Source organism: Mastigoproctus giganteus, chromosome 3 (assembly GCF_048544385.1).
Source record: "Mastigoproctus giganteus isolate SK-2022 chromosome 3, ASM4854438v1, whole genome shotgun sequence".
In the NCBI taxonomy this organism is placed as follows: domain Eukaryota; kingdom Metazoa; phylum Arthropoda; class Arachnida; order Uropygi; family Thelyphonidae; genus Mastigoproctus; species Mastigoproctus giganteus.
Window position 1 is genome coordinate 15118745 of NC_143577.1, and position 18644 is coordinate 15137388.

Below are 18644 nucleotides of genomic sequence, written 5' to 3' on the forward strand. Positions count from 1 at the left end.
TTAAGTCTACAACTGCATACTGAAAAATGCAAAGAATTCAATGTTCCAGTCATTTTGTGTTTTCTGGTTTATGCAAAAGCATTTGATTGTGTTCAACATGAGAAACTATGAGAAACAATGACTAATATAGGTTTCCCAATCCACATAATTCAGCTGATTAAGCTACTGTACCAGGAACAGGAAGGAACTGTGAGAACCAACTTGGGAAACACGGACTTTTTCACAATAGGTAACCGTGTCAAGCATTGCTGTATTTTGTCACCTCACCTTTTTAATCTTTATGCCAAAGATAGCATGCATGAAGCTTTGGAAGATTTAGAGACTGGCATCAAAATTGGAGGACTGAAGATAAACAACCTTTGTTAAGCAGATGATACTGTGCTAATTTGCAATTCTAAGGATCACCTTAAAGAAACTCTGAGGACAGTATGTGAAGCAAGTAAGAAAAAAGAATTGTTTCTGAATGTGTGATTGTTTTCTAAAATTATGGTGATTATCTTGGTTCCAGTAAAGTGAAGGCTAATGGGCAAGATATCGAAGAAGTTGATGAATTGGATTACTTAGGGTCAAGAATAAATAAAAATAATGGCTGCTCAAACAATGTAAAGAGATGACAGGCAATTGCTAAAACATTGGTCACTGATCTGACAAAAATTAATGGGAGATCAAGATCTGTCCCTAAAGAAGAAACTGAGAATCATTGATTCGTTAATTTTTCCAGTTGCCACTTATGGATATGAAGGATGGAATCTGAACAGAGTTGACATTAAGAAAATTGAGGCATTTTAAATGTGGTGTTACAGGGGAATACTGCATATTTCTTACTTGGATCGAAGAACAAATGAGTGGGTATTGAATAAAATTGGCAGGCCTAAAATTCTTCTTCATAGCATCAATAAAAGAAAACTCAAGTTTTTTGGTCATATAGCAAAAAGGGAAAATTTTTTGTTGAAGAATATAATGGAAGGAAAAATCGAGGGGAAGAAGTGCAACAAGGTAGAAAGATGGGAACAGTGAACTTCTGGACATGACACTTTGTGATACCGCCCGTAGGGCACATAATCGATGCAGTTGGAGGATTTGTTGGTGGCTACAACAGCTCCTCAGGGAGCTATGTGACTGGAAGAAGAATGGTGAAATATGTTTCCCCTTCTCTGAAATCTGCTCTTCATTTCTATATCTAAACTTCATCTCAGTTGGATGTTTCACGTTAGTTCCAATTTGTGTGTGCCATGTGATTTGTTATTGATTGATTCTTATCTTTTTTAATGTGTTTTAAATTTTACTACCCAAAAAAAAAAAATCTCAGTGAAGAAAGAGAGCGAATTTCAGTGTAAAAGATAAGTCACGAATTATAGAAACATACGGTAAATTAAACTTAGGCAATACATCTATAAGGGAAGTGGCTGTAAAATTAGTAGTGCCTCAGTCATCTTTATTACTAAAATTTTATTACTTTATTACTATATCAAAATTACTAAAATCACATCACACATTAAACACTAATGTGATTAGTGAAACCAGAAAAAGGAAGCGTGAAGGGAAATGCCAAACAATAGATGAAGCTCTGTTCGTTTGGTTCAAATGGGCCATCTCAGTTAATGCGCCAATCATTCGTAGCATTCTTCTTCAAAAAGCTAATGATTTTTCTGAAAAGCTACATGAAAAGTTTAAAGTGATGGACGGATGGCTGACAAGATGGAAGGAGAGGCATAATATTGTTTACAAAAAACTTCACGGAGGAAAAACAGGATTCAGATGGTTCTGCAGCTGACACCTGTTTGAAAACCTCTTGGCAAACTGTGTTAAGTACTTATAATCCTGTAGACATTTTTAATATAAATGAAACAGGGTTGTACTACAGGGCTACCCAAGACCATTACATGATTTTTAAAAATTCCTCTGCATCTGCAGGAAAGAAGATCGAAGACAGGATTAGTTCTTTTAAAAAGCAACATGACTGGAACAATCAAGATGAACCCGTTAGTTATAGGCAAGAGTAAATCACCCAGATGTTTCAAAGGAGTAAAACAGCTGCCTGTTGAATATGCCAATAACACCAATGCTTGGATGACGGCTTCTTTATTTGAAGATTATCTTCGTAAATGAGATTTGCAATTGGATAAGAAAAACAAAAAAATTGCATTGGTTTTTGACAACTGCCCAGCTCATCCAAAGTTGACTTTAAAAAACACTGAATTAATTTTTCTACCTTCGAACGCCAGTCACTCATTCAACCTCTCGACAAGAGAATAATAAAAACCTTTAAGACCGTTTATAGATCGGATATGAGGCAAAGAATCATCCAGTCTATAAATGAAGGTTTGGGAACATCATCCAATATCGCAAAGCAGATAACTGTTTTAGCTGCACTTCATATGACAAGTGCCTGGAATGAAGTTTCCGAAACCTGCATTAGCAACTGTTTCAAAAAATGTGGATTAATTATTCGTGATGGTCATCTAAGTCACGATGCTGATCACGTTGAAAAGTCTTAAGACGTAGGTGAACAGGAATTTAATGATTGGGTGGACATAGATGGTGATCTACAAATTACTACAGCTTTAACAGATGAAGAAATTTCCCAGTCTGCTACTGATAATTTCGCCAAGGTAGAGAAAGAATATGAAGATGAACCCAAACGAATTCCAGTTACAAAATGGCAAACTCATGAAGCTATATCCGTCCTGAGGAGAGCATTGGAAGAAACTGGTGCAATTGATTGTGAATATAGACTGTTATACAATATTGAAAAATCTATATACTTTGTAGTGATAATTTAAAGCAATCTAAAATAAGTAACTTTTTAAATTATAATTAATTACAAAGTGTAATGTTTAATTAATATGTATATTAATTAAGTATGTAAGTATAAATTTATTTTTATTTTGCTGCTAACCTGTGGATAATATTCCTTAGATTTTCATGTATCATTTAATTGGTAATAGAGTATAAATTTGTGTTTTGTATCTTTATTTTTATAGCCTCTGGATAATATTTGTCCATTTTTGCTTATTCGAATCACCGTTTATTAGAATCAAAATTCAATTTGAAAACATGATCACTATAACCAGCGCTTCCTGTATATCTATATATTTTCCTTTTTTATTTTTATTATTTATTTTGAATTGTTATTATTATGACTTTTACTTCTTATGGAAATTTTTTCTGCCCCATGACAGATAGCAATACCAAATGCATGGAGTGATTGGTTGTGTCCAGTTACTGTTATTATTATTATTATTACTGTTGGCCAAGGAACTCTGACTATCCTACAGGCGTTCAGGATCAGAACTTTCTGGAGTTCCATGTAAGTGTTCTCTGGGAGGCTTGTTGCTGCTAGGTTTTTATGGAGGCTCTTTTGCACCATTGCAGTGATTTACACAGTAAATAAAATTTCTCCATGTATATTGAGTGCTAGATACCCATTCTGGAATTTTAAAAAAAAAAATCTATTTCACACATGAAGTTCAGAAGAAATTCAGAACTCTTCAGATATGTGATATTTCAGTGGGCTGTGTTAGGCAGTATTCATGGAATGCATGGCATTTTGAAGTATGCTAGAATGTCCAAAATTGTTTTGCCCTTTCTTTTTATGTGTAGTAATGCAAACTGGTAGCATGTTGGCTGTCGTGTTTGGGATGAAAGGAGTATATTTATTATTTGTGTAAGCATCTTAGGAGTGGGGCTATGAATGGGACTGAAGTAAAAGCTAATCACCTGGGAAGTGGGGAGAGGAATTCTCCTGTTTGTTTTTATTGATGATGCCTGATTATAGTCTCGTCCCTTCTGATGGCAAGTGTTGAGAATTTTGGAGAACTGAGGATTTTCATTCATGTTGTTGAATGTATTAGTATTAGCAATGGCCATGTGGTGCTAGGAAGTCTATGGCTTATGCTGCACCAACCAAAAAGATAAATAAATAAAATAAAATAAAAATAATAATAAATAAATAACAATAATAATAATAAAATAACAAAAAAAATAAAATAAAAAAATAATAATTAATAAATAAGAGAAAAGGAAATGGACAACCTAGCACTTCCCCCCTCCCGTAGGTAATTATCCAGCTGACCTTCGAATTTCCCCAAACTATCAGCCTCTACCACCCATGTAAGTAACTTATTCCAGTAATTTATAACTCACTGGCTAAAATAAAATTTCCTACAAAGTCTAAACATCTCCCCCCCATAACTTTAAATTATGGCCCCTAGTTCTAGAATCATTTATAACCATGAAAATTTCATTCTTTCATTTTGCTTATGCTTCTCAGAGCCTTCAAGTCTCCTCTAAGGTGCCTAGTTTCCAAGCTCTGCAACCTACATATTCGAAGTGTTTCCTCATATCGATGCCCTTTTGCTGACCTCACTACATGAATTACCGGTCTCTGGACCCTTTCAAGAAGAACAAGTTTTTCTTTATGATATTAGTGCCTCACAGCCAGCATACAACAAGAGAAAATCCTCCACCATTAATCACAGACAACCTGTGTTCATCTGATATCAATCACTATGTCCAGGTCTACCAGGTTGCCAAGCTTGAAACAGTCTATCCAACCACTAATCTCCAACTGATTTGTGCCAACAAGAGAAGAGATGCATGACATTACCTTCAGGAGATCAAATTCCTCAATTCCCACAGTTTGTTTTATTTTTATTTTTCTTAGTTGGAAGCACTATAGTTGCTATATAACACATAAAGCTGGCAATTTTTTAAGTTAAATTTTTTTTATCTCTGAAGAAGGCACACGGAGATATGCCAGAACATGAGTTTTGGCATATCTCTATAGGTTATAATGCCTTTTAATGTTATTGTATTAATTATTTAATGATTTTTTGTAAAGTCTCTTTCAAAATTAAACAGCTTCTTAACCTAGAGATGAAAAGTGTCCTGTCCTTTCACAGTAAAAAGTAAATTTCAACCATAGTTTTCAACATTGGCCACTAGTTCCTATTTTCTTTTAAATCTTTTGATATTTATTTATTTATTTTATTTTATTTTTTTTTTTTGTTATTGCTGTAGTGCACACTATAGAATTTTTTTAAAGTATGTATAAAATTTTTAGGCAACGCTCATGGAGGAATCGGCTGAAGAAGCACATAAACGAGAAGAAATCTTGCGAATGTATCATGCATGTAAGGAAGCACTCAGTATTATTGGCGATGTATCCATGCAGACATCATATCAGCCATTACCACCACCAGTTAAAGATGACTGGCTCCAAGCACAGCCACCAGACTCTCCGAGGTAAGTATCCATTACCATTGCAAATAGTCAGTTTCAATCAAAACTAGTTTATTAACTCCAGTTAATGTGTTGTAATCCAGAATATAAAAAGTGCTATGCACATTTTGGTGATTTGTCACTTCAGAAAGGGAGAGGGGGTAAAAAAAATTAATATCCCTTAGAGCAGCATTTGGTAACTGTTATCCATTCCATTGAAATTAATTCGGTGTGTTGATTAAGTTATAACTTAAATTACTAGATTACATAGAAGACAGTACTATAATGCTATATAAAAGTGAAGATAGGGAAGTACTAAATGCAAAAATAACAACAAACATGCAAAGCTCTTAGAAACTGCTTGTAGCTGTCATCCATATACATGCTACATTCAAATTATTCGAAACTGTAATACAAACTGCAATGAATGATCTACTTCCCATCCATCAAAATATGGACAGTACCATTGAAATAATCCCTAACACTCAAAGTAAAATGCACAGGGGAACACTATCTTGTTGAAACCAGTTTCACTATTCCGGAAGCAATTATGGTATACCACTCAATTTTTTAGCATGTCCCATCCTCTGAGTTCATGCAGACATTAGATTCTCTTATTATTACATAATATAAACAGAATTTTCAGTCAGAATGTTAAGCTGCCAAGGAATTTTCATCTCTTTGGAATGTAACATTTGGATGATTGTGTTCCAGTTCAATCATTTAGTGGGCATTTTCCTTAGACTACAATTTAATACTTATGGGTTTCAGTATATGACATGCTAATGTTTTGTTTACATTGTATATATAATATCTACAATGCTTTTATATTTTTTGTAAAGAATATAGCCTTATAGTTACAGACACTTTATTTTTTCATAGACCACATCACAGCATAAATACACATGGATGGCACTTGATGGAATGATGAAGAACTGCACAACTACATACTAATCAGGAAAAGATGGAAAACCACAGATAATAATAATAATACCAAAACCTGGAGAAGCTTAGACCTAGATACTGGCCATGAACTGCTATCAGCCAAACTAAGGAAAAAATTCATTGAAACTACATATGGGGAAAGTCAGAGAAACACCAGTCAACCTGTAATTCAAGAGAAAAATTCAGACAGAAATGCTAAAGTTAACAAAGAATACTGGAGAAAGGGAAAAGGAATTGCTACAAATTTGTTATAAAAATACACTGGAAAAATAGCAGTGATTGGCTAACTTTAATCGTGACTTTAAACGAGTCATTACTTTTGTGGGCTATTTCCATTAAGAGATAACTACGTAGGTCCCTGAGCCTTGCAGTAGTAGTAGTAGTGGCATGTGATGCAAGAAAGCAAGTGTATGAGCTTATGCAACATCAGCCAAAAAAAAAAAAAAAAAAAATCACACCATTCCCTCCAAATGCCTGTCCAGTTCCTCCTTAAATTTATTCAACCTATCAACTTCCACAATAACAGATGGAAGTTTGTTCCAACAATTAACCACCCACTGGCTAAAGGCAAATTTCCGCACATCTATTCTACATCTGTCTTTTCTTAATTTGAATTTATGCCCCCTTAGGTTCGTAATCAGAACAAGTGGAAGGATCCCATCAGAATTCAGCGTGCTCAACCCATTCAAGGCCTTATACACCTCAATCAGATCACCGCGCAGGTGCCTAGTCTCCAGCCACTGCAATTTGCAGAACTTAAGCCTCTCTTGGTGAGAGGATCCCTTCATTCCCCTCACCAATCTTGTTGCCCTTCTCTGTACATGCTCAAGCAAATCAATATCCTTCCTAAAATGAGGCCTCCGGACCTGTACGCAGTACTCAAGGCATGGCCGGACCATTGCCTTATACAGAGAGAAAATCACCTCCTTTTCCCTGCTAGCAAAATTCCTATATATCATTGACAAAAGCCCATGACCTGCTCTGGCAGCCTGTCTGCATTTCTCAGAAAACTTCATATCTGACTGCACAATTACTCCCAGGTCTTTTTCATTTTCTACCACCTTAAGTGTAGTACCACACAGTTGGTACTTTTCTCTCGGGTTACTTCTACCCATATGCAGTACTTTGCATTTGTCAAAGTTAAACTTCAGTTGCCACTTCTTAGCCCATCTGCCCAAATTATCTAGTTCCTGTTGCAGTAGCACACTGCCATTACTGTCATTAACAACCCTGCCAACCTTTGTATCATCTGCAAACTTCGACACTAAGCCTGACATATCTTCATCAATATCATTGATAAATATACAAAACTTCGTGGACTAATAACATTAGTCCACGAAGAGCAGCACCCATTGATTACCACCCTCTTAACCACTTCTCCCTCTTCTCCCACTTAACCATCCTTTTATCCATTGTAGCAACTTACCCTTAATACCATTCTGCTCCAATTTGTACAATAGTCTTCCATGCGCAACAGTGTCAAAAGCTTTCCTGAAATCCAAATATATGATATCAAAATTATTTTTTGCATCCAGTTCCTTTGTAATCACATCATAATAACCAAACTGTTATTAACAGTGGGACTTTTAGTAACCCTTGGTATATCCTTCCCCATGTGCAAAGCATGAAACACTGTACCTAGTTCTGGAGGTGACCATTCAGCTGTGAACAAACGTAACAGCATACACATGGACTTCACTAACTGTGATGTGGATGCACATCACATAAAGGGAATGGGTTTTACCACTTCAAGCCTCAAATAAGCAAAATAGCAGTGTTTCACTGGTAGATGACTCTCATCATCTGTTGCAACACCATCACTTTGCTTTTAGAAGCTTGAAGTGGTGAAACCCACGCTTAGTCTCTAGAGATAACTCCATTAACTCTGACTTCTTCCATCATGTAATACAAGTGATGTCTTTTGGTTGCAAGTAGCAGTTACATCTTTGAAATATAAATTTTGCATTTAGTAGCAATTTTTCTAAGGTATAAAAGGGCAAAATTTGAGAAATCATTAGTTTGTTATATTGTTTTTTTGCTCAAATAAAAACTATACTTTATTTTCCTGTATAATTTTACATTTGTTTACAAATGCAAAATTATACAGGATTATATATTGTATATTGATTTGAATTTTTTTTAAAGAAACTAGAATGTTTAAATTCTTGTTTCAAGGCATATTATCCTGAAGTCTGTGTAAAGTGATTCATCTAGATCCTGTTACTATTTAAATTTAAGAGGAAAGAAGGATAAACTTAAGGCGTCTCCGTAGCCAGGTGGGCAGGAGCAGCAGTGCGTAGCACACGCTTCTTGATTAGACCGGGGTTCGAGCCTGTGACCACCAAATACGGAAGATGCAGAAAGGTCAGGGAATGACCACTGCATATCCCCGGAGCAATATGGCCTTAGTTGCTAATGCTCCTAAAAACCAAACAACAAACAAACAACAATAAACTTATAAAGTGAAAGGGAGAAAGGAGAAACCACAGTAAAGAAGCTGGCACCACCACCATTTTATAATTCAAAATTTACAGTTCATTCTCAAAATCTTAATGTCAGCAAAGTCCTATATAGCTATTGCTTACGGTACATAGGTCACATTAAGATTTTGTGCATAGAATGTTTTTCATTAGTAGTATGAGAATCCAAGAAAAGTTGACATTCCAAATTTTTTTTTTTTATTGGATTTGTGGGAAACAACAGGAACTGCATAACAGTAGCACTGTTCCATACTTTTATTTTAATCATCTGCATTTTGTTATTACAAAAGACTTTTCGGCAAGTTAAAATCGTGATAATGCGGAATTCATTCTGTCATCTTTCAATAAATATTTACACATGTTCATCGAATATTCAGAGTCGTTTATAATGATCATTAAAATTCTAGAAAATTCCCTTTAAATTTTAGTATTTTAGTAATAGTAAATAAATAAAAAAAAAAAGTATACGTCTTTCTAAGCGTATGTGCTACAAATATGTATTGCGTATGTATTGCGCTATGGAATAGTACATCACAATGAATACCAGAGTGCCTCTATCCTCTGGTATTCATTGTAATGAGTTTGTAACGTTCAATACAGTTGTATTTTCCATAATAAATCAACAAACTTCTGATGGTCTTTTTAACCAGATAAAAAAAAATGTGAGGTTTACTTGCCACTTTTAAAGGAAATTTGAGAAAAAAAAAAATTGTATATTTAATGTTGGATATAAGATTAAAGGGGTGATTACCTCTCTCAGACCTTGTCCACCGTCACCTAGTGGTATCAGAAGAAATCCACTTTCATCTCGAGCACCTCCTCCTCCTCCTGTAAGTACTCGACCTGCCCCTATCATACCATCTCGACCAGATTCTTCAGGCCCCAACCGACCTCCACCAGCTGCTCCTCCTCGGCCTGGCCCAATGACAGGACTTCCACCACCATTAATCCCATCGTAAGTACACTTTGCAATCTTTAAAAACATTTAATGAAGCTAAACATACTAAATGAATCTAGTATCAGTGAAATTATAAATTATTTACTTTTTGATATTAAAGAAACATTGGAATTGCTCTCTGGCAGTAAAGCATTAGCTGTAAGACAAAGGGCATCTGTTGAAAGCAAATACAGATTTGAGAAAGTTATTATTATAAGCAAACTGATTGATATTTAATGAGCAAATGCAAATTTCTCTTATCAACTCCATGTATAATTGACTATCATAAAAATGTCATATAAAAGTTAGGATTTAGGTTATGTATGCTGAAATTCAGTTTTTATTTTCATATTTATTTTTGTGATTTACTTTCTTTTTTAGTGTCATAAGCCAATTTGGATTATACCAACTGGCTGAAACTATAACATTACAGTATTACTAACTCTCAAACTAACTTTCAAATTAGTTGAAATATAATTTGATATATATTCACACACACTAAGTTATTACTGAATTATGACCACCTACCTAATATCGTATTGGGCCACCATTTGCTTGGATAACAGCTGCTATTCACCTAGGCATTGACTCCACTAGATGTCTGAAGACATCTGTATGGATCTGCAGTCTTCTACTTGCAAGGTTTTCCACATTGTCAAAATAGATGACGGTTGCATGTTTATGCACCTCATTTTCCTTTCCAAAACATCCCACAGGTGTTCAATTGGATTGAGGTCAGGCATATTTGGAGGCCAATCAAGATGGGTGATATCTTCAATGTGTTCCTCGAGCCACTCGTGCACAGTGTGGGCCCAGTGACATACCGTATTACCATCTTGGAAGATCTCATTTCTTTCCAGAAAAAAATGCAACATGGCAGGGTGCACATGGTCTCCTAAGAACTGCCAGTAGACCTCACTACTGAAACATTGGTCCATACACACCAGAGGGCCTAGTTCTTGCCAGCAAAATATGCCTCATATTAAGCAATCACTGCCGCCTGCCTGGATAGTGGGCACCATGCACAATAGATCCATGGACTCGTGGTGCTTGCATTGCACATGAAGCTGTCAGTTTTCTGCACCAGGAATTCAGACTCATCTGACCAGCACACTTGTTTCCAGTCCTCCAGTGTCCAACCAGCATGTTGTTGACATCACAGCATTCGCCATCGACGATGATCAGTGGTGGTGTCTGCTATGGAATCCCATACATCTGAGTGTGCGGCGCATTGGCATTTGGGATTTGTTCTTGTATTCCCATATCTTTTATTGCAATATCAGCTATCACATAGTAACCTGCCATTGAGCTCATACAACATGCTGCATCCTTTGCTCACCACAAACATTCACCTTGCGTAATCCTTTACAGTTCTATTGACGGAAGTTGGTATGACCCATCACCATTCTTTATACACCTTAACCACAACAGACACGAGCAACTGACAAGATATGTCATTTCCGACATGGAAGCAGCCGATGCACAAGCTCCCACAGTCATGCCCTTTTGAAACTCCATGATATCTTTACTTTATCATTTTTTTCTTGCATGACCAGATTAAAATTACCACTGCTTGTTTGTTTGTTGGTTTTTAGGAGCATTAGCAACTAAGGCCATATTGCTCCGGGATATGCGGTGGTCATTCCTTGACCTTTCCGCATCCTCCATATTTGTTGGTGACGGGCTCGAACCCCAGTCTAATCAAGAAGCGTGTGCTGCGCACTGCTGCTCCTTCCCACCTGGCTACGAAGGCGCCTACCACTGCTCTAGCATACAAAGCTGCTCAGCATTTTATACTACAAGCTATACAGCATAGTCCTTTATGGATGGGATGATCATAATTCAGTGATCACTGAATGTATATGGAGGGAGCTCCATCATATGCTCTGCATACAGTAAGGAATAATAAAAGATTGGGTGGTTGTGAAAACAAGTATATAACAAATTTACATTGAACATTTTCAGACTTGTTTATTATATAATTGAGACGGAAAGACTAGATTGTCTAACAGTAGCCAAAAATGGGGAGTGGCAGCTGTTTCTAGATAATAAATAAAGGAGCTGTAGAAGAAGAAAATGCAGTGCATGGGTGTTTGATTAGACCTAACAGCTTGAATGCACATGGGACTACAGACAAGACCTGTAGTAAACTTGTAAATCAGACATAGCACAACCTAAGAAAATAAGAGATAACATGGTATAGCATTACTGTTATTATTAAAAGGACAGAATAATTGAAAGGAAGCAAAGCTGTGTAGTATCTGTCATCAAAAAAATACTTACTTTATCTGCACTGTTTGTCACGGTTAGGAGTCAGCAACATGGATGGAATGCTTCCACTTAGTGCGGTTGGCACAGTCTGCTAGAATGAGCCCTAGTTTCTGCATATCTTGCCGCACTCTGCTCTCATTTGTCATCTTCAGCTTGCCTGTCCTCCTTTGACCTGGAACTGGCAGCTAAGCACATGCTTGGTAATGTGGGCAAACTCGCAGCACTGGATGTGCCCCCATCGTATAAGTCTGTTCTCCCTAATCTTAAAGTTGGTAGGTGTAGTTTTCATCTCCTGTCTCACATCTTTATTCCACCTTCTATCTCTCAGGGTTGTTCCCAAACTCCACCTTAGCATTCTTATTTCTGTTGACATTAAAGCTCATTCTTCTTTTCTTCTGACAGCCCAGCACTCCGAGCCATATAACATGCATGCCCTTACCACCCATTTGTAAATTTGTGATTTGAGTTTAGTTGGCATCTTCTTGTCTCTTGGAACACCAGACATTTCCCACCACTTGGCCCATCCAGATTTTATTCAACTTTGGACATCCTGTTCACAGCTGCCATTTGTGTCTAGCACTGACCCAAGGTACTTGTAGTTGTTAACCCTATTAAGCTGTACATAACCAATACTGAAAGAACTGTCTCAGTTGCCAAAGTAGTTGTTGCATTCTTGTATGTCTCCTTTCCTTTTATATATGGGTACTATAAGACTCTCCCTCCATGCATCTGGTATCTTGGCTGCTCTCGTTTTATTCATTAGCCTCGTCATAAATGGGTATCATGTCAGGCCCTGCTGCCTTCCCTGACTTCATACTATGCAATGCTAGCAAAACTTCTTCCTCTATATCCTCAATGTCCTCATCATGGCAGTCTAGCTCCTATTCTTCTCCAGCTGTTTCACTATTCATGATCCCTTTGAAAAACTCTTTCCATTTCCCATTTATAAGGCCTTGAATAGATTGAGCAGGCTCAAACCTGAGGGGCATAGATTCAAACTGAGGAAAGACAGTTGTAGAATAGGTGTGCAGAAGTTTGCCTTTAGCCAGCATGTAGTTTATTGCTGGAACAAACTTCCATCTGTTGTTGTGGAAGTTAATAGCTTAAAAAATTCAAGGCAGAACTAGACAAACATTTGGAATGAATGTATCAGTGAAATGGGAAGGGATTTTTTTTTTTTTTTTTGACTGATATATAAGCTTGCATCATGTGCCTCTACTAATGCTAATTCCATCTGTTTTTGTAAGAACCTTACCAGTTTGATCTTTTACTACTCTTATCAATCTTATATCCTGCTGTTTGTTGAATCATGTTTGGGCAATCTTGAATATCTTCAATTCCCCTTCCTTAATGTTCATACTATTATACCATCCTTCCACAGCTCTGTTCCTGGCTTTAGCTCCTCCCTGTTTAGCTTGTCTTTTGTCTTCCTTGTACTTATTCTTGTTTTCATCAGTTCTATCTCTCTGATATTTCTTTAAAAGCTGTCTTTTTGTCCTTCAATGCCTTCTAAACCCCTTCACTCCACCACCAGGTTTCTCTATGCATTTTCTTTTCTCCCCTCATTCATCTGTCATCAAAACATAAATAAAAATGAAATAAAATAAACATGTCCCTAGTTTTATATTTGATCTGTTTCTTCCCAATATTTATCTGATCTCTTCTTAACTCTACTTATTTCCCCTGATTATAAGACTAGGTTATAACTTGTTGCAATAACTGTTGTTCTTTGACTAAAGGCAAATATTGTAACAGTCCAGTCTACAACATTACCGTACCTTAATTGACTCTGTCCTCATGTACTTTGTACATCATTCTAGAAAGTGAAAATATGCCACCATAATTAAGTTTGCCCAGATCTTTTAAGGTTTCTACACAGATGCCTAGTTTCCAATTCTTATAGGAAGATGCCTCTTCTTGTAAGAGTATATCTTTGTGTCCACAATCTTTATTGCTCTCCTTTGTATCCTTTCAAGCTAGTTGATATCTTTCCTGAAATGATATCTTCATGCCTGCATACAGTATTCAAAATATGGTCTGACCATAGTATTTGTACAGTGATAAAATTACTGACAGAATTCCTCTCTATCATTACAGTATCCCATGCACTGTGATGAACTTCATGCCAGACCATATTACAACCTTTTTCATCATCAGTAGTGAAGTGCCCCCCCACCCTAACCAATAAATAATTTTATCTAATATCCAGACAAAACTTTGCATTTATTAGCACTAAGGCTTACCTACCATTTTTTTTTAGGTCAGTTGTATGATCTCCTACCTCTTCTTTCATGCAGAATGACTGATATCTTTTGGAGTTATGATGAGTGTTGTGTTGAGGTCCAATATCCCTTACATTTTGAGAATATAGCTCTAAAATACTTTTTTTGCAGGCCAGCCACTAGATAGTCTACTGGACCGACCTTATTGGAAACTCTTTAGGAGGCATCCAGATAAGCTAGTGTATAATCTCATTGCCTCTACTCTGCCAGTAAATAACTAGAAGGTGCGTGAGAGATGTGTATATGCAGAAGGCATTGTTGAGGACACCTTATGTCAAGAAGTTATATAAATTCTTGTGTGTATCGTATCCAAAACTATCATTAATTAATACATGTTCCTTTCTTCTCCTGAGTATTTTTACTTTATATACTAAATACATCATAAACAGCCAAACAAAAACTTCCTTTATTTACATGGCCTCAGTTCAGATTTCAGTCAAATTGATACCCATTACCACCTACAATCTGCCAAGCCCAATTTACTTTTATTAACAGACTCAGTTATCACTACTCATCTCATTTGCCTTGTTTATTCACTCCGTGATTCCTTTCATATCAAAGGTGGTACTTGTGCAATAAAGTGTGGCAATAAAGTTCCTGAACTGGCGCTGTTATGGTCATGTTTGATGAGTTTGAAAATAAATGGAGATGATATGTTGTAATTCAACATATCATCTCATCCAAAACTTCATCCAAAAACGTTCCATGTCACAATTTAGCAATGGAGCCACAAACAAATATCAAATTTTGCTTTAAACTAGGAAAATCTGCAACAGAAATGTATGAAATGCTAAAACCTGTTTATGGGGATGTAACAGTAAGGCATACCAGTGTGTTTGAATAGTATAAGCAGTTCAAAGATGGATGTGGGGACATTTGTAATGACTCCAGAAATGTTGAGGGAGAGGTTACATCACCCTCTTGAAATGAAGATAGAGTTGGAAAAGTTTGGGAAATTATGGCAGAAGATCATCATTTTACCCTCAGAATGATGACTGAGGAGTTGGATATGAATAAAGAGACAATTTGTCAAATCATTCATGAAGGTTTAGGGAAAAGAAAGGTCTGTGCAAAATTTGTGCTTCACAGCCTCATGGATGATCAGAAGCAATGAAGAGTATTATCATGTGAATGTTTCATCAGGAATTGCCAAAACATTCCTGATTTCCTTGACTGTATTATCATTGGAGATGATGTTGGGTGTTTCCGTATGACCCAGAGACCAATCATCAGAGCATGCCATGGACTTAAACATCATCACCAAGGCCCAAAATGTTTACAGAAGACCAGGATCAATACAATCTGATCATGTTTTTCGACAAACAGGGTATGATTGGTATGATTCACAAGGAATTCATACCAGAAGGAGAGAGTCAGTGCTGCATTCTGTGTGTAGGTGTTTCAAAGACTATTGAAGAGCATTTCCCGGGTAAGGCTGCAATTTCAAGAAAAAAGCAGCTGGTTCCTGTTGTAAGACAATGCCTCCACTCAGCCTGAACTTGTTGTGAAGACATTCTGATGAAATATGGCATTGTACAGATCAACCATCTGCCCTTCTATCCCAATTAGCTAACAGCAGACTTCTTCTTCCCCAAGGTGAAAACTGTTCTCAAAGGAAAGAGATTTCAGGATGTTGAAGACATAAAGAAAAATTTAACACTGCCGAACTGAACATCATCTTTTTGGATGCCTTTGCTGACTCCTTACAGAAACTTTTAAAATGGTATAATTATAATAAGTGCATTCAGTCAGGTGGTGACTACTTTGAATTAAAATAAAAACATTTTTGAACTCCTTTTTATTGCACCTTTTGTGTTCTTTTTTATTGCACTAGTCCAGGAACTCAATTGCAAAACCTCATGGGAACTTCATTGCAACACTTCTTATTCCATGCCAGAAACTTCCTAATTTGGAATCTCCTCTTTTTGATCTGTAGTTTTAAATCTCTCTGCTCCATTCTATCAAATTTATCTGTTGCCTCTATGGTTCTTCCAATTTTAATAATCACTCAGAATACTGACTACTGACTTCTTTGAAAAAACTGCTTTCTCCAGTTTTACTTTCCTACCAGGAGGTAAATTTTCTTGGTGATTTTAATGTTCCCAACTCCATCTGGCTTCAGTGTCTAGACAGATTTAGCTGGTCAAGATGCTAATGCTTTTGTGATTACCAGTGATCTTATACAGCTTGTTCATTTACCTGCCATGATACGTGGCAATCCTAGCCACACACACACACACACATAATAGTCTTGATCTGTTCCTTGCTAGCAGACTTTCCCAGTACATGGTCAGTGTCACTGGTATGCTACATATGTCAGCTCACAAATTGGTTTCTCCAATGGAATCTCTCTCTCTCTCTCTCTCTCTCTCTCTCTCTCTCTTGGGCACCTCCGTAGCCAGGTGGGAAGGAGCAGCAGTGCGTAGCACACGTTTCTTGATTAGAGTGGGGTTCGAGCCTATCACCACCAAATACGGAGGATGCGGAAAGGTCAGGGAATGACCACCGCATATCCCGGAGCAATATGGCCTTAGTTGCTAATGCTCCTAAAAACCAACAACAACTCTCTCACTCTCGCTCTCAATATTTCTAGTACTGGACAGAAGTTGTTTAATATTCCCACCTCTGTTACAACCTGATGGTTCTATTGCATCCTCTGTAAAACCAAGCCAACTTAATTTCTAACTTGCAAACTCTTGTTTGCAAATTAGAACAACAGGGTATTATTTCTCATTTCGATAGCATGTCTCCCTTTGTTCTCAAAACTTGTGCTCCTAAGTTGACTACTGTTCTGTGTAACAGTTTTACACTTTCTTGTTCTACTGGTGTTTTTCCTTCTGCTTGGAAATTTGCTCATTTCCAGCCAGTTCTGAAAATGGTGAAAAATCCCTCCCTTCCAGTTATTGGTCCATTGCACTAATCACGTGTATTCCAGAGTAATGGATAAATTTATAAATGGCCAACACTTAAATGAAAGCTTTTCATTTGATCAATGATCTCCATTGTATATTTTGACAGAATGGATCGACTGGTAGTATTCTGCCTTATGTTACTTGTTTTTGGAATTTTTATGGAAAAATTGGGTGAAACAAGCAGTTACTCTTGATATTGCTAAGGCTGTTGATTGTGTTTTTGATAAAGGTCTTCTAAACAAGCTCACATCATATGAATTGCCAACTTTTTTTTTTTAAATTGGGTACCCAGTTTTCTCTCTTACTTCTCGCTGCTAGCAATAGTAGATGGCGCCCTCTCTCTTTCTTTCTTTCTCCCTCCCCAACCCCTCCTTCATTAATGCAAGTCTTCCCTTAGGTTTAGTTCTTTCTCCCACCGTTATCTTCTTCCACTGACACTCCTAATCTGGAAATCACTGGAAATCCTAATCATAGCACAACTTTCCATCTTCCAGTTTCAGAAAGCTTGCCTTTCTCAAAGCAGCTTCAACTTCCATAATATCTACCACCAATTCCTTAGATGCTGATCTCCAATAATTTTCCATTGGGATGAAGAAAACTTAGTTAACTTCAGTCATTCTGAAGCTCAGTCCTGTTTTAATTCTCACAAAAAAGAGAGAGAGAGAGAGAGAGAGAGTCTATCTACTGTTTCTATGCTCATCTTCGATGCCACTTAGATTTATAGAGAAGGTCATACATCTTGATATTGTGACAACCATTGACAAATGCATGATACTACATATGGGCAGGAGTAATCCCAGGTTAATGTTCCATCTGTGTGATACTACACTCAGAGTAGTGTAAAATGGAAAAGACCTAGGGTAATTGTGCAGTCAGATATGAAGTTCTTTCTGCACTGCAAACAGGCTGCCAAAACACCTCATGGGGGTTTTGTCAGTGATGTACAGAAAATTTGCTAGCAGGGATATGGAGGTGATTATCCTATTGTATAATTCAATGGTTAGGCAGCATCTTGAGTGCTGCATATACAGGTCTGGAAGGATGTGGATCTGATGGAATGGGTGCAGAGAATGACCAAATAGCGAGATTGATGAGGGGGAATAAAAGGGTGCTTTTACCAAGAAAACTATAGTTATGCAAATTGCACTGTCTGGCAACTAGTACAAGGTGATCTGATTGAGGTGTTTAAGACTCTGAATGGATTGTGCAAGCTCAATGCTGATGGCATTTTCCCTCTTGCCCAGACTACACAAGGAAACATAAATTCAACCTGAGGAAGGATGGTTGCAGAATAGATGTACGGAAGTTTGCCTTCAATCAGTAGGCAGTTGATTGCTAGAACAAATGTCCATGAATAAATTCAAGGAAGAACTAGACAAAATATTGGAGAAGATGAGCAGATGATGTGGGAATTGGGTTTTTTTTTTTTTTTTTTTTTAGCCGATGCTGTATAAGCTTGCATCATTTTCCACTACTAATACTAATCGCTATTAGGGATTACCTTGATTTCTAATCTCTCATGGCATAAGCATATAACAAATATTGCTTCCTCTTCTTTAAAAAACTTTAAAAAAATAGTGAGTTAAAAAACTCA

At 36.8% G+C, this 18644-nt stretch overlaps 1 protein-coding gene across 5 annotated transcripts in view; it reads left to right on the forward strand.

The window, feature by feature from the left end:
- LOC150087731 (dynamin-like) overlaps positions 1-18644 on the forward strand; it is a 465630-nt gene that overhangs the window by 407656 nt on the left and 39330 nt on the right. For all 5 annotated transcript variants that reach the window (XR_016546724.1, XR_016546723.1, XM_090369182.1 and 2 more), the window contains 2 exons: positions 5066-5247; positions 9409-9603. Coding sequence is in view for 3 of the 5 variants with exons in the window: in XM_090369182.1 (XP_090225308.1) it covers positions 5066-5247; positions 9409-9603 (377 nt within the window). In the remaining 2 variants the exon portion in view is untranslated. The remainder of the gene's footprint in view (positions 1-5065; positions 5248-9408; positions 9604-18644) is intronic.